The 13,918-nt window shown below is 40.2% G+C and overlaps 1 protein-coding gene across 6 annotated transcripts in view; it reads right to left on the reverse strand.

The window, feature by feature from the left end:
- Positions 1-13,918, reverse strand: part of ltbp4 (latent transforming growth factor beta binding protein 4) — a 74,453-nt gene that overhangs the window by 56,015 nt on the left and 4,520 nt on the right. For all 6 annotated transcript variants that reach the window (XM_074640907.1, XM_074640906.1, XM_074640904.1 and 3 more), the window contains exons 2-4: positions 11,508-11,578; positions 8,084-9,275; positions 4,524-4,747 (exon numbers count right to left, since the gene is read on the reverse strand). In XM_074640907.1, the coding sequence (XP_074497008.1) occupies positions 4,524-4,747; positions 8,084-9,275; positions 11,508-11,578 (1,487 nt within the window). The remainder of the gene's footprint in view (positions 1-4,523; positions 4,748-8,083; positions 9,276-11,507; positions 11,579-13,918) is intronic.

A 13,918-nucleotide genomic window follows, 5' to 3' on the forward strand; every position in this document is an offset into this window, starting at 1 on the left:
GGGGATTTGTTTGTGTTTGTGAGCTGATCTGAGCTCTTTAAGTCCGCTCAGCTCGGCTCTGACAAGAACTTTATTCACACACACAAACACCAGAAAACAGTCTGCCGGGGTCGGCGGGTCTACTCCCGTTGGGTGCACAACATCATACTGGGTCAACTTTCACACTGACATTTTTCTGACTTTTTTTTTTTTTTCTGACTTTTTTCAGACATTTTCTAAACTTTTTTTTTTTTTTTTAAACATTTTTTGCGGACACTTTTCTGACTTTTTTTTGCAATTTTTTGACTTTTTCGGCCATTTCTCTGACTTTTTTTCTGACATTTTTCTTTTTCCTTAATTAAACGACGGGTCCATCTGTGTTCTATTATATATTTTTTTCATATGGAAAAGCGAGGACGTGTACGACTCGAAAGACGGCAATAAATGTTGTTAAACAACCTTCTGACGTATAAAACATGACGGACACAAACTGGGCTGAATGGAAACTACTCAGAGTCCAACAGTGTGATTGAACTGGTCCTAGTTTTCCTTTGGGACCCCCCCAGACCCGCCCCCAGACTCCCCCAGACCCTCCTCAGCTCTCCAGGCCCTCCTCAGCCCCCCCCCGAGCCCTCCTCAGCCCCTCAGACCTCCTCAGGGGCCCCAGCAGCGCTGCAGGCCGTGGGGGTGTTTAGGTGGAATAGAGGCCGGTTGTTTCTGCTGCTGTTTGTCTATGAGCTCATGTCCTGACTGACTGACTGCAGACACACACACACACACACACACACACACACACACACACACACACACACACACACACACACACACACACAAAGTGTGAAGCCTGAACCAGTGAAGCAGAACAACTATAAACATGAACAGTGGAACAACATAGAAACACTCATTACAGCACCTCCATCATCATCATCATCATCATCATCATCATCATCATCATCATCATCATCATCATCACACCTGCAGGTGACATGTTTGTTTCATAATGTCGGGTCCACACTACACTAGAATCCAGCTGATTCTGGTCCTGATTCCTCCAACGATCTTCAGTAAAGTCACGATTGTTTGATGGTTCTACAGATGATCTCTCCAGATGTTCCTGTGGTGTGAAGTGTGTTAAGAGTGTTCTTACATCCCCCGATCGGCTCGGAAGTCCATCCAGACCACATTGATTTCAAAACATTTTGAGAATTTTTTTTTACATTTTTACAGACGTTGTTTTTCCATTTTTGTTCTAAATTTTTTTTCCATTTTTCAGAAATTTTTCAGACTTTTTTTGTTGTTTTTCTTTTTTTTACATTTTCATCTAAAACAAATTTTAAACATTTTTCAGATTTGTTTTCATTTTACATATTTTTAAACTCTCCAAATTTTTTTTATATATATTTTTTAAAGTTGTTCAGAATTTTTTTTTTTTTTACATTTCTTAGACTTTTTTTATTTTACATTTTTAATATTTTTTTTTCTAACTATTTTTGAAATTTTTCGATCTCTTTTAAATAATTTTTTGACATTTTTTTTTTTTTTTTTGTTGACATTTTTCAGACATTTTTTTTTTTTACATCTTTCGGACAATTTTCAGATTTTTTTTGGACACTTTAAAACTTTTTTGGACATTATTGCAACTTTTGTTTTTAACGTTTTTTTCGGACATTTTTCAGATTCTTTTGAAATTTTTTGTCTCCTTTTTTTTCCGGTAATTTTTCGTAATTTCTTTTTTTTTTTTTTTTTTACATTTTTCAGTCGAAACGGGGCTTTAATGCTTCACTCAGGAGACTGAACCAACATTACAGCACAGAGAACTGTACAGTACTCTACTGTGTTTCTTTACTGTGTTTCTTTACTTTGTTTCTTTACTGTCTTCTACTGTGTTTCTTTACTTTGTTTCTTCTTTACTGTCCTCTACTGTGTTTCTTTACTGTGTTTCTCTACTGTGTTTCTTTACTGTGTTTCTTTACTGTGTTTCTTTACTGTCTTCTACTGTGTTTCTTTACTGTGTTTCTTTACTGTCCTCTACTGTGTTTCTTTACTGTGTTTCTTTACTGTGTTTCTTTACTGTCTTCTACTGTGTTTCTTTACTGTGTTTCTTTACTGTCCTCTACTGTGTTTCTTTACTTTGTTTCTTTACTGTCTTCTACTGTGTTTCTTTACTTTGTTTCTTTACTGTCTTCTACTGTGTTTCTTTACTTTGTTTCTTTACTGTCTTCTACTGTGTTTCTTTACTGTGTTTCTTTACTGTCTTCTACTGTGTTTCTTTACTTTGTTTCTTTACTGTCTTCTACTGTGTTTCTTTACTGTGTTTCTTTACTGTCTTCTACTGTGTTTCTTTACTTTGTTTCTTTACTGTCCTCTACTGTGTTTCTTTACTGTGTTTCATCCACCTCAGCATGCTGGTGTCATTACATCTCACTGCATATGAAGGTGAAAATTAGAAGTTATTTGGGACTTTGTGTTTCTAAATGTGGTGTGAAGAGGTGAACCAGAGCTCCACACTTCATGACATTATCTCAGGAATAATTCATAACTGATCGATCAATAACCTCCATCATAACTTTCATCCCTTCATCCATCGGTTTTTATAGTAAAGCAGCAGTTCTCCAGTCAGTTCTCTCCACAGCTGGACAATAACAGGAACTGTTTACGGCTCATATCGCAGTGATCAGGCCTGAACTATGAGACTGTATTAACATTCACCTTATCTGAAGCACACACAGTAACAGACTGGCATTCCAGCTCCATTCAATCACACTGAGCTTGTTTTTCCAGCGATGTATGGCTGACAGACCTGAGTGAGTGTACGGTTTATCTCTCAGCACCACCACATCAGCTTCACACCAGTTATTACACTAAATAATGAGCCGTGTGTTGTGGTATGTGTGTTAACTACACTGTTAACATGTCCAAACATGAGCCGGCTTGATTACACCGTCTGCTCTCGTATCTTTACCCCTCCACCAGCAGATAAACATTACACACAGTGAAAACACACCGAGGTTTGTTCACAGAGGACGTGTTGTCAAATCCTCAAATAATAACACAATAAGTACATGAACACTTAGCCACGATAAAAAAACGAATTATTTAGATTTTTAATGATTTCCTACATTAAATACCAACCCGGCTAAAAACAGAGCTCTCTGGCTAAGATGGCAGTTCAGTTCATCAAAGTTAATTAGAACATTTTGGTCAACTAAAACTGTCTTATTCAGCGTTCGGTTGTACTTAGCTCCACTCTCTCGCTCGTGTCACTTCTGGTTGCAAAAAAACAAGATGGCAACGGACAAAAACCAAGATGATGACGGCCAAAAACCAAGATGATGACGGCCAAAAACCAAGATGATGACGGCCAAAAACCAAGATGATGACGACCAAATACCAAGATGGAGACGCCGAATACCAAGATGGAGACGTCCAACAACTAAGATGGCGACGGCCAAAAACCAAAATGGCGACGGCCAAAAACCAAGATGGAGACGTCCAAAAACCAAGATGGCGACGTCCAAAAACCAAGATGGTGACGTCCAAAAACCAAGATGGCGACGTCCAAAAACCAAGATGGAGACGTCCAAAAACCAAGATGATAACGGCCAAAAACCAAGATGGTGACGGCGAATACCAAGATGGCGACGTCCAAAAACCAAGATGGTGACGGCCAAAAACCAAGATGGTGACAGCCAAAAACCAAGATGGTGACGCCGAATACCAAGATGGCGACGTCCAAAAACCAAGATGGTGACGGCCAAAAACCAAGATGGTGACAGCCAAAAACCAAGATGGTGACGCCAAATACCAAGATGGCGACGTCCAAAAACCAAGATGGTGACGGCCAAAAACCAAGATGGCGACGTCCAAAAACCAAGATGGTGACAGCCAAAAACCAAGATGGTGACGCCGAATACCAAGATGGCGACGTCCAAAAACCAAGATGGTGACGGCCAAAAACCAAGATGGTGACGGCCAAAAACCAAGATGGTGACGGCCAAAAACCAAGATGGAGACGCCGAATACCAAGATGGCGACGTCCAAAAACCAAGATGGTGACGGCCAAAAACCAAGATGGTGACGCCGAATACCAAGATGGCGACGTCCAAAAACCAAGATGGTGACGGCCAAAAACCAAGATGGTGACGGCCAAAAACCAAGATGGAGACGTCCAAAATGCCAAACTCGCGGCTTCAAAACCATAGTCCACAAACCAACGGGTGACGTCACGGTGACAACGTCCACTTCTTACCATCATTCACACGTTGTTTTGCGGATTTTCTTGAAATTCGGTTAAAATGTGCGACACATTTGGATGTAAACGCGCTACAGAGCCGCTACGGCTGCATCGCCCTTTAAATCCTATCTAAATGTTTTTTTGTTTCTTTTACTTCTTGTCCTTTAAATTCTTATGTAACACGCTTATCTTGTTGATGGAAGGTGTTATTACAAATAAACTGAGAAAACCTCACAGCACGTTGTTTAGTGAACGTGTTGGTTTAGCTTTTCAAACGTCTTTAGTTTAAAGAGTGAAGCATTTGACTGACCGGTGGGAGCGGTGACGTGGACGGTGTACTGGCCCTTCTGAGTGTAGAAAGTCTTCACGCTGGTTTTCACTGAGGACGAGGAGGATGAAGAGTTAGAAGAGGTCACAGCGAGAACTTTCTTCCTCTCCTTCTCGATGTGCTTCATCAGCAGGGCGGCCATCTTGTCTCCTCTTCCTCCCTGTGACAGAGTCTTCCTCAGTAGCACCGCCTGGGCCTCCCTCACACTGATAGATACATAAAACACAGATATTATATACACAGAAATACACCTTATACACAACATGTACACAAAAATACACCTTATACACAACATGTACACAGAAATACACCTTATACACAACATGTACACAAAAATACACCATATACACAACATGTACACAGAAATACACCATATACACAACATGTACACAGAAATACACCTTATACACAAATATATACACAGAAATATGCCACATAGCTAGCTCCATTTAGCTCCACCCTCTCGTGTCTTACGAAAAAACATGATAGCGATAGCCAAAAACAAGATGGTGACGGCTAAAGACCAAGATGGCGACGGCCAAAAAATAGTATTTAAAGTCCTTAAATAGTGAGGTGAAAAGCAGCTCAGTGAGCTGATAACTAAACACACTGAGACGCTCTCTGCTGCAGTCTGATCTTACTTTCATTAACTCAAATGTTCCAGCTGCCGGTTTGTTAAGAGAAACTTTTTATTAGTGAGATACACGATGCCACTGATAAAACTAAAAGACTCTGAGAGGCTGAAAGAGATAATATCTGTCATGTTCTAGCAGGCAAAGATAAAGATATTACATCTGCTTCCTCCAGAAGATAAACAGAGAATGAACCCTCAGTACGGCCGGCCGTCACTGAAGGACATGAAGGATCTCAACTGTTAGACATATCGTCTAAAGTCATATTGAACGTGCATCAGAGAGAATATTTAGTCTTGTAGAGGGTGAGAAGAGTCTTCAGATGCTCCACCAGCCAGAACCGGTCTTCCCACAGTCTGTCCTGACCCCGGCTCTGACCCCTGACCTCCACGACCTTTGACCTCTGACCCTGGGGTTATGTTGATTGTTTACACAGAGCTCAAACTCTCCGAATGTTTTCTCCTGGATCCTCTTCAGTCGGAGCATTTTAAACTCCTGCAATACGTAACATCACTGGTTTCATCAGGGTGTTAAAGTTTATAATATTGATTTATTTATTTCCCCTCTGTATGTACACGTATATGTACTATATACTGTACATGTGTATGTATGTCTGTATATATATACACGGTAGATTTATTTGTGTATGTATGCACACCATCATAACTAGCCTATATTTATATTCTTTAAATAATTATTTTATTTATGTATTATATTATTTTTGTGTGTGTTATTTATCCTTAACATTTTCCCTGTTTCTATTCATATTATTATTATTATTATTATTTTTAATAATTTACTATAATTTTTATTTTTTCATTATGCAATATATAAACATTGTACGAATTATATAATATAATATATATATATATATATATATATATATAAATTAGGTAAGATTTTGAAAATAAAATATCTATTTTTTATCATAAATGATTTATCTAATATATATAAATTATTATTATAATTATATCATTTGTAAAATGTTTATATATTGTATAGTGGAAAAAGTAAATGTTATAGTAAATTACTAAATAATAATAATAATTATAATTATTTTATATATATATAAAGTGACAGATGAAACATCACTGTGTTTTAATGGTGTGAGTAGTATTCAGATCCTTTACTGTAGTAGAAATACTAATACCACACTATGACAGTACTCCACTACCAGTAAAAGTCCTGCATTGAAAACATCACTGTAGTAAAAGTATACATCAGCAAAATGTAGTTAAAGTAAAAGTACTGCTGTGTCAGTGAACTGTTCCCTGTCATTGTTTTCCTATTATATTTATATTAATATTACTGCTGCATCAATGTGAATGTTGTATTTTACATGTTTCAGGTTGTGACAACATTGTAAATGAACTTTGCAACACGGGTTTAGTTTTTCTACTGAACTTGTTTTAGTGTGAGTGATGAGTAAGGTCTCGTCAGCAGCCTGCATTGTGTACTACCGACCGAGTCCTGGACAGTATGTACAGTGAGTATTATCTGGTGAGGAGCGCCGCCTGCTGTCTGACCACAAAACATGCACATTCATCTTCATGTGTCATCTTTAGTTTTATCACGGATTCATTTTTAAACTGGAAACAAACAAGGAGAGGAGAGATGAGACAAGTAGAGGAGGAGAGGAGACAAGGAGACAAGTAGAGGGAGAGGAGACGTAGAGGGAGAGGAGAGGAAAGAGAGACAAGGAGAGGAGAGAGGAGAGAGGAGACAAGGAGACAAGGAGACAAGGAGACAAGGAGACAAGGAGACAAGGAGACAAGGAGGGGAGAGAGAAGACAAGGAGGGGAGAGAGGAGACAAGGAGAGGAGAGAGGAGACAAAGAGGGGAACGGGGAGACAAGGAGAGGAAAGAGGAGACAAGTAGAGGAGAGAGGAGACAAGGAGAGGAGGAGAGGAGAGGAGAGGAGACAAGGAGAAGAGATTAGGAGACAAGGAGAGGCAGAGAGAAGACAAGGAGAGGAGACAAGGAGAATAGACAAGGAGAGGAGACAAGGAGACAAAAGAGGAGAGAAGACAAAGAGAGAAGAGAGGAGACAAGGACACAAGGAGGGGAGAGAGGAGACAAGGACAGGAGGAGAGGAGAGGAGAGGAGAGGAGAGGAGAGGAGAGGAGAGGAGACAAGGAGAGGCAGAGAGAAGACAAGGAGAGAAGAGGAGGAGACAAGGAGACAAAAGAGGAGAGAGAAGACAAAGAGAGGAGAGGAGGAGACAAGGAGAGGAGACAAGGAGACAAAAGAGGAGAGAAGACAAAGAGAGGAGAGGAGGAGACAAGGAGAGGAGTCAAGGAGACAAACGAGTAGAGAGAAGAGGAAAGGACGAGAGGAGGAGAGGAGAGGAAACAAGGAGAGGAGGAGAGGAGAGGAGATAAGGAGAGGAGGAGAGGAGACAGTTTTCAGACTCTTTTTCTGTGACGTTCAGGATTCAGATTTATTTATTTATTTATTTATTTACCATCAAACCAGTAAAACGTCTTTTATACTGAAAATACTGGTCTGTATTTCCTGTGTGCCGCTGTATGAGACAGAGAGACGGACGGTCCAGAGTCTCTGTGTGTCCTCTATAGGACTCTGTTTACAGACTCAGACCCCCATCGGGTCAATACATGAATTCATACATGATCATTTTGCATGTGATAAGTAAAGGATATGTGTCCCTATTAAACACATACAGAAATAAGTCTTATTCTTTTACCTGTTAATCTAAAAATAATAAATAAAAGACAAGAGACGAGTACTCCTTAATAGCTCTAGTTACTTTACGAATTCAGAGTTTTGCACAAGTATTTCTACAGTGTGGTATTAGTACTTTTATATGTAATATGTATGGAGATACTGTAGTACAAGTACCTTTTTGTAGATTATATATTAACGAAAGGAGGAAACAGGAAGTTGTTTTACCTCAGCGACTGCGTCTTTGCTCCTCCGACCTCCTCCTTCTTCTTCTTCTCTCCCGACTTTGTTGCTTCCTCCTCCCACTTCTTCTTCTCTCCTCTCACACCATCATCCACATTTATATATCCACTAGGCCCGGGATTAGACTCCAGATTAAATCTGTGCTCTTTAATAGGCCCGGGATTAGACTCCAGATTAAATCTGTGCTCTTTACTAGGCCCGGGATTAGACTCCAGATTAAGACTGTGCTCTTTACTAGGCCCGAGATTAGACTCCAGATTAAGACTGTACTCTTTACTAGGCCCGGGATTAGACTCCAGATTAAATCTGTGCTCTTTACTAGGCCCGGGATTAGACTCCAGATTAAATCTGTGCTCTTTACTAGGCCCGGGATTAGACTCCAGATTAAGACTGTACTCTTTACTAGGCCCGGGATTAGACTCTGGATTAAATCTGTGCTCTTTACTAGGCCCGGGATTAGACTCCAGATTAAGTTTGTGCTCTTTACTAGGCCCGGGATTAGACTCCAGATTAAGACTGTACTCTTTACTAGGCCCGGGATTAGACTCTGGATTAAGTTTGTGCTCTTTACTAGGCCCGGGATTAGACTCCGGATTAAGTTTGTGCTCTTTACTAGGCCCGGGATTAGACTCCAGATTAAGACTGTACTCTTTACTAGGCCCGGGATTAGACTCTGGATTAGAAAGAGACTCTGGATCGGCGGTTTTGAAGGAGTGTGGGGTTTCCTCTGGTTCTGGTTCTGGTTTAATCTCTGTAAAGCTGGTTGTGGTCTCTGCTCCGTCCTCCTTGTCCTCTCCATTCCGGGTCTGCCGGTTGCTGAACTCTGGTCTCGGTCCCGTCTGCGGACGTTTTGGTGCGGCCTGGTTCTCCTCCTGCATTAGAAACCCCTTTGAAACGCCTCCTTTGTCCTTATCAGGACCAGGGTCGGGGGTCTCAGGTGGATTCAGATCTGAGGGTCCTGGTTCAGGTCTGCTGGTTATTAAGGTGGCAGCAGGACCAGAGCGAGCTCTGAGGACTCTCGTCTTTCGGATCGCGTGGCGCCCTGGAGGACTGACGGCGGGTTTGACGGAGGTCGGCGTGGAGGACTCACAGCGGTAACCATGGAAACCTCGACGACACAGACAGCGGTTAGACTGGCGGCACAACGCAGCGTCATGGCAACGAGGAAGACACCTGGCTGCAGAGGGAGAGGAGACAAGGAGAGGAGAGGAGGAGAGAAGGAGACAAGGAGAGGAGGAGAGGAGGAGAGGAGACAAGGAGAGGATGAGACAAGGAGACAAGGAGAGGAGGAGAGACAAGGAGGCAAGGAGAAGAGAGAGGAGACAAGGGGAGGAGGAGAGGAGACAAGGAGAGGAGGAGACAAAGAGAGGAGCAGAGGAGACAAGGAGAGGATAGAGGAGACAAGGAGACAAGGAGAGGAGACAGGAGACAAGGAGAGGAGGAGAAAAGGAGACAAGGAGATGAGACAAGGAGAGGAGAGATGAGACAAGTAGAGGAGGAGAGGAGACAAGGAGACAAGTAGAGGGAGAGGAGACGAAGAGGAGAGGAAAGAGAGACAAGGAGAGGAGAGAGGAGAGAGGAGACAAGGAGACAAGGAGGGGAGAGAGAAGACAAGGAGGGGAGAGATAAGACAAGGAGGGGAGAGAGGAGACAAGGAGAGGAGAGAGGAGACAAGGAGGGGAGCAGGGAGACAAGGAGAGGAAAGAGGAGACAAGGAGAAGAGAGGAGGAGACAAGGAGAGGTGACAAGGTGACAAAAGAGGAGAGAGAAGACGAAAGGACGAGAGGAAACAAGGAGAGGAGATAAGGAGAGGAGGAGAGGAGAGGAGGGGAGACAAGGAGAGGAGGAGAGGAGAAGAGATAAGGAGAGGAGGAGAGGAGGGGAGACAAGGAGAGGAGGAGAGGAGAAGAGATAAGGAGAGGAGGAGAGGAGGGGAGACAAGGAGAGGAGGAGAGGAGAAGAGACAAGGAGAGGAGGAGAGCAGGGGAGACAAGGAGAGGAGGAGAGGAGAAGAGATAAGGAGAGGAGGAGAGGAGACAAGGAGGGGAGCAGGGAGACAAGGAGAGGAAAGAGGAGACAAGGAGAAGAGAGGAGGAGACAAGGAGAGGTGACAAGGTGACAAAAGAGGAGAGAGAAGACGAAAGGACGAGAGGAAACAAGGAGAGGAGATAAGGAGAGGAGGAGAGGAGAGGAGGGGAGACAAGGAGAGGAGGAGGAGAAGAGATAAGGAGAGGAGGAGAGGAGGGGAGACAAGGAGAGGAGGAGAGGAGAAGAGATAAGGAGAGGAGGAGAGGAGACAGTTTTCAGACTCTTTTTCTGTGACGTTCAGGATTCAGATTTATTTATTTATTTACCATCAAACCAGTAAAACGTCTTTTATACTGAAAATACTGGTCTGTATTTCCTGTGTGCCGCTGTATGAGACAGAGAGACGGACGGTCCAGAGTCTCTGTGTGTCCTCTATAGGACTCTGTTTACAGACTCAGACCCCCATCGGGTTTCTGGACAACGTGACCGACCAGTAAGTCTCTGCTGGCTCTGAGCCCGCTGAGACTTAGTGCGTCTATAGGAGAGAGTTTCACTACCAGCTGGATTATATAAAGACCACGTTCACTCTACAGATCCAGTCTGGTTCCATAAAGACCAGAATCAGTGTAAACCCACTGATCCGCTCATAAATCCAGCCCCCCTTTGAACTGGGAGACGTGGTGCAGCATCAGTCTGTGGTCATCAGTCACATCTGTACGGACTCAGCAGCTGTTTCAGCCTCTCGAGTTAGATAAATGTGTAATATCTTTAAAAACTACACTACCCATGAGCCTCAGCGGTTGTTGCTATGAAGACTAGTGTGGAGTCAGAGTTATATCAGAATTATTACAAGTTATTCCAACAAATATCAACCTCTAACTTCACCCGGCCATCAGCTGTACGGCCAGAGTCTGGAGCTCTCTGATTGGATGTTTCTTACTGCAATGCACTCTGGGACTCGTAGTTGACTTCTCTCCTGAAGTTGTTTAAGACACAATCTGTTACCTTTGACTTTATTTTAAATATTGAATATTTGATTTCATTTGACAAAATAAAAAAATTATTAAAAATGACACCTAATTAGACATGTGACCTCTCCAGCCTGCTGCGAATGATTTTTATTTAACAATTTATTAAAAAAGTAAAATAACTTTGAAATGAAAGGATGTTTCTGACGTCCAGCTGAGATTTATTGAGGACCGACATCAGTTTCCTGTTAGAGGAACTTTAATATCTGCAGCTGTTCAGGTGTTTTACTACAACAGGAACACAGAGAACAGGTAGAAATACAGATGTGTTCACATTTAAAACTGTCAAGTGTTTTAATAAATCTTATTCTGAATAAATTTGAGGTCATTTCTGTCAGATAAACTGGACTCACGTTTGGTGCATCGTCTGGTTCTCGGCGATAAAGTCCATCCGACGCAACACTGACCTCCACAGACGTGAGGACTGCAGACCGAGAGAGAGATTTTAGTTTTAAAACACTTCAGATTCTGAAATATTAATATATACTAATAATAATAATATACTTTATTGATCCCCTGGGCGTTACAGTTTCAGTTGCTCTTGTTTAAACGTAAAAAAAAATTAAGAAAATAGAAATAAAGGAGTATGTAACATGTAAATTATGTACATAATGTTACAATATAAACACAATATATGTAAAGAAATATAAGTAAGTTTGGAGCATTATTTAGCCTCAGAAATCGTGGGAAAATTGTGCATAAATAAATAAATAAATACATAAATAAATATACATTTCAAAATAAATATAAAACAATAAAAAATAAGTGCAAAAAGAATACATTAAATAAATAAATATATATAAAAAATAAATGAATACATTTGAAAATTAATAAAAAATAATTACATAAATAAATGCATAAATACATAAATATATACTTTAAATTAAATAAAACATAAGTGCAAAAGAAATTAATTAATTAATTTAAAAATCAATAAAAAAATACATGCAAAAATAATTTATTAAATAAATAAATACATATAAAAACATAAATAAATAAATATATATTTTTAAATAAATAAAAAATTAGTGCAAAAATAAATAAATAAATGTAAAAATGTATAAAAATAAATACATAAATAAATAAATGCATAAATACATAAATATACATTTAAAAATAAATATAAAATAAAATAACAAAATAAGTGAGAAAATTAATGAATAAATAAATAAATAAATGCAAAAACAAATGAATGAATAAAAAAAAATCAAAATTAATAAAAATAAATACATAAATAAATAAAAGGGAAAATTAAACAGAAGAGTAAAGAATTTAGGGAATTAATACGAAGATAAATAAAGAAGCAAATTAAAACAGAAATATCAATTTATGTCACATTTGATCAATTATGGCTTCATTTATTTTTAATATTATTTTTGCTACATGTAATGACATATTTATTTATATATCAAATCATTTATTTATTTATTAATTATTTTTTTTATTTTGGCAGGCTCCGTCCTCCACACTGCTCCTCTCACATTCACTTATTAAACAGCTGTTTGTTGTTGTTCTGAACGTATTAAAATGTGTGTTTGCAGCAGGCTGTCAGCCCATCGGCCTTCTGGGAAAAGATCAACACTGGGTCAAACCACCCCTCCACCACCCCGTCATCAAAGTGACTTCACAGCTGTGTGTAACAGGAAGTGTGAGCTGAATGTGCCAACAGGTTTGTTTGAGGAGAGTTTCACCTCGTTTGAAAAGACGAACCAATCAGCATCATCACGTTTATGACATCATAAAACTATCAGATCACCTATAGATGGAGTATAAACAGTGTTTAAACTGGTGTGAAGACTCTGAACTGGATTAAATGTTGTTGAGACCCAACCAGAGGATGGATGGATGGATGGATGGATGGATGGAGAGGGAGGAGAGTGTGTTTTAAATGTGGACACAGCTTCTCTGCAGAGGATTTAATCATTACTCACAGAGTACTGGATGTATTGTAGCAGCAGAGGAGGCCCCACCAAGACCTGTGTGTGTGTGTGTGTGTGTGTGTGTGTGTGTTAATGGTAAAGCTCTGTTTAGACGCACTCATCTGCACACACACACACACACACACACACACACACACACACACACACAGTATTGAACCAGTATACACACAGACAGTCTGGTCAGAGTCTGAGTATGAAATCACTCCCTATTTATTATATATAGAGCACCCTGAGTGTGTACGTTTATATCATTTATATGCTCTAATTAAGGAATTATGGGTGTCGCAATACACAGGTATTAATATCATGTTAATAATACACATATGATAATATCGGGCTGTCAAAGTTAACGTGATAATAACACGTTAATAACGCAAATTCGTTTTAACGCCACTAATTTCTTTAACGCATTAATGCAACTTGTGATTTTTTAGGTTGTAGCGGCTGAGTGTTAAAGCTGGAGTGAAGATACTGGTATCATATAAACTATAGAACCTGATGGATCCATCGGTACCAACCATGTCAGACTAGCTGGTCGTGAAGGAGGTTAAATAACGCTCCAAACTTACACTAAATTTTGGCGAGGAAAAACTGTCACATTCAAAAGGGTCCCTTGACCTCTGACCTCCAGATAGTTTGTCAGGAAGGAGGCTAAATAACGCTCCAACGTTTGCTGTCTAAACGTTTGTCACGTGTTTTTATTGACGTTTGTGACGTGTTTTCCGTAGTTGTTCCGAACGTATTTTACTTAGTTTACTTACTTTAAGCCCAAACATGATGTTTCCCCTTTACACGTGGCGTAAAAATGACACGCAAAAAGGCTA

This window comes from Sebastes fasciatus, chromosome 7 (assembly GCF_043250625.1).
Source record: "Sebastes fasciatus isolate fSebFas1 chromosome 7, fSebFas1.pri, whole genome shotgun sequence".
NCBI lineage: Eukaryota > Metazoa > Chordata > Actinopteri > Perciformes > Sebastidae > Sebastes > Sebastes fasciatus.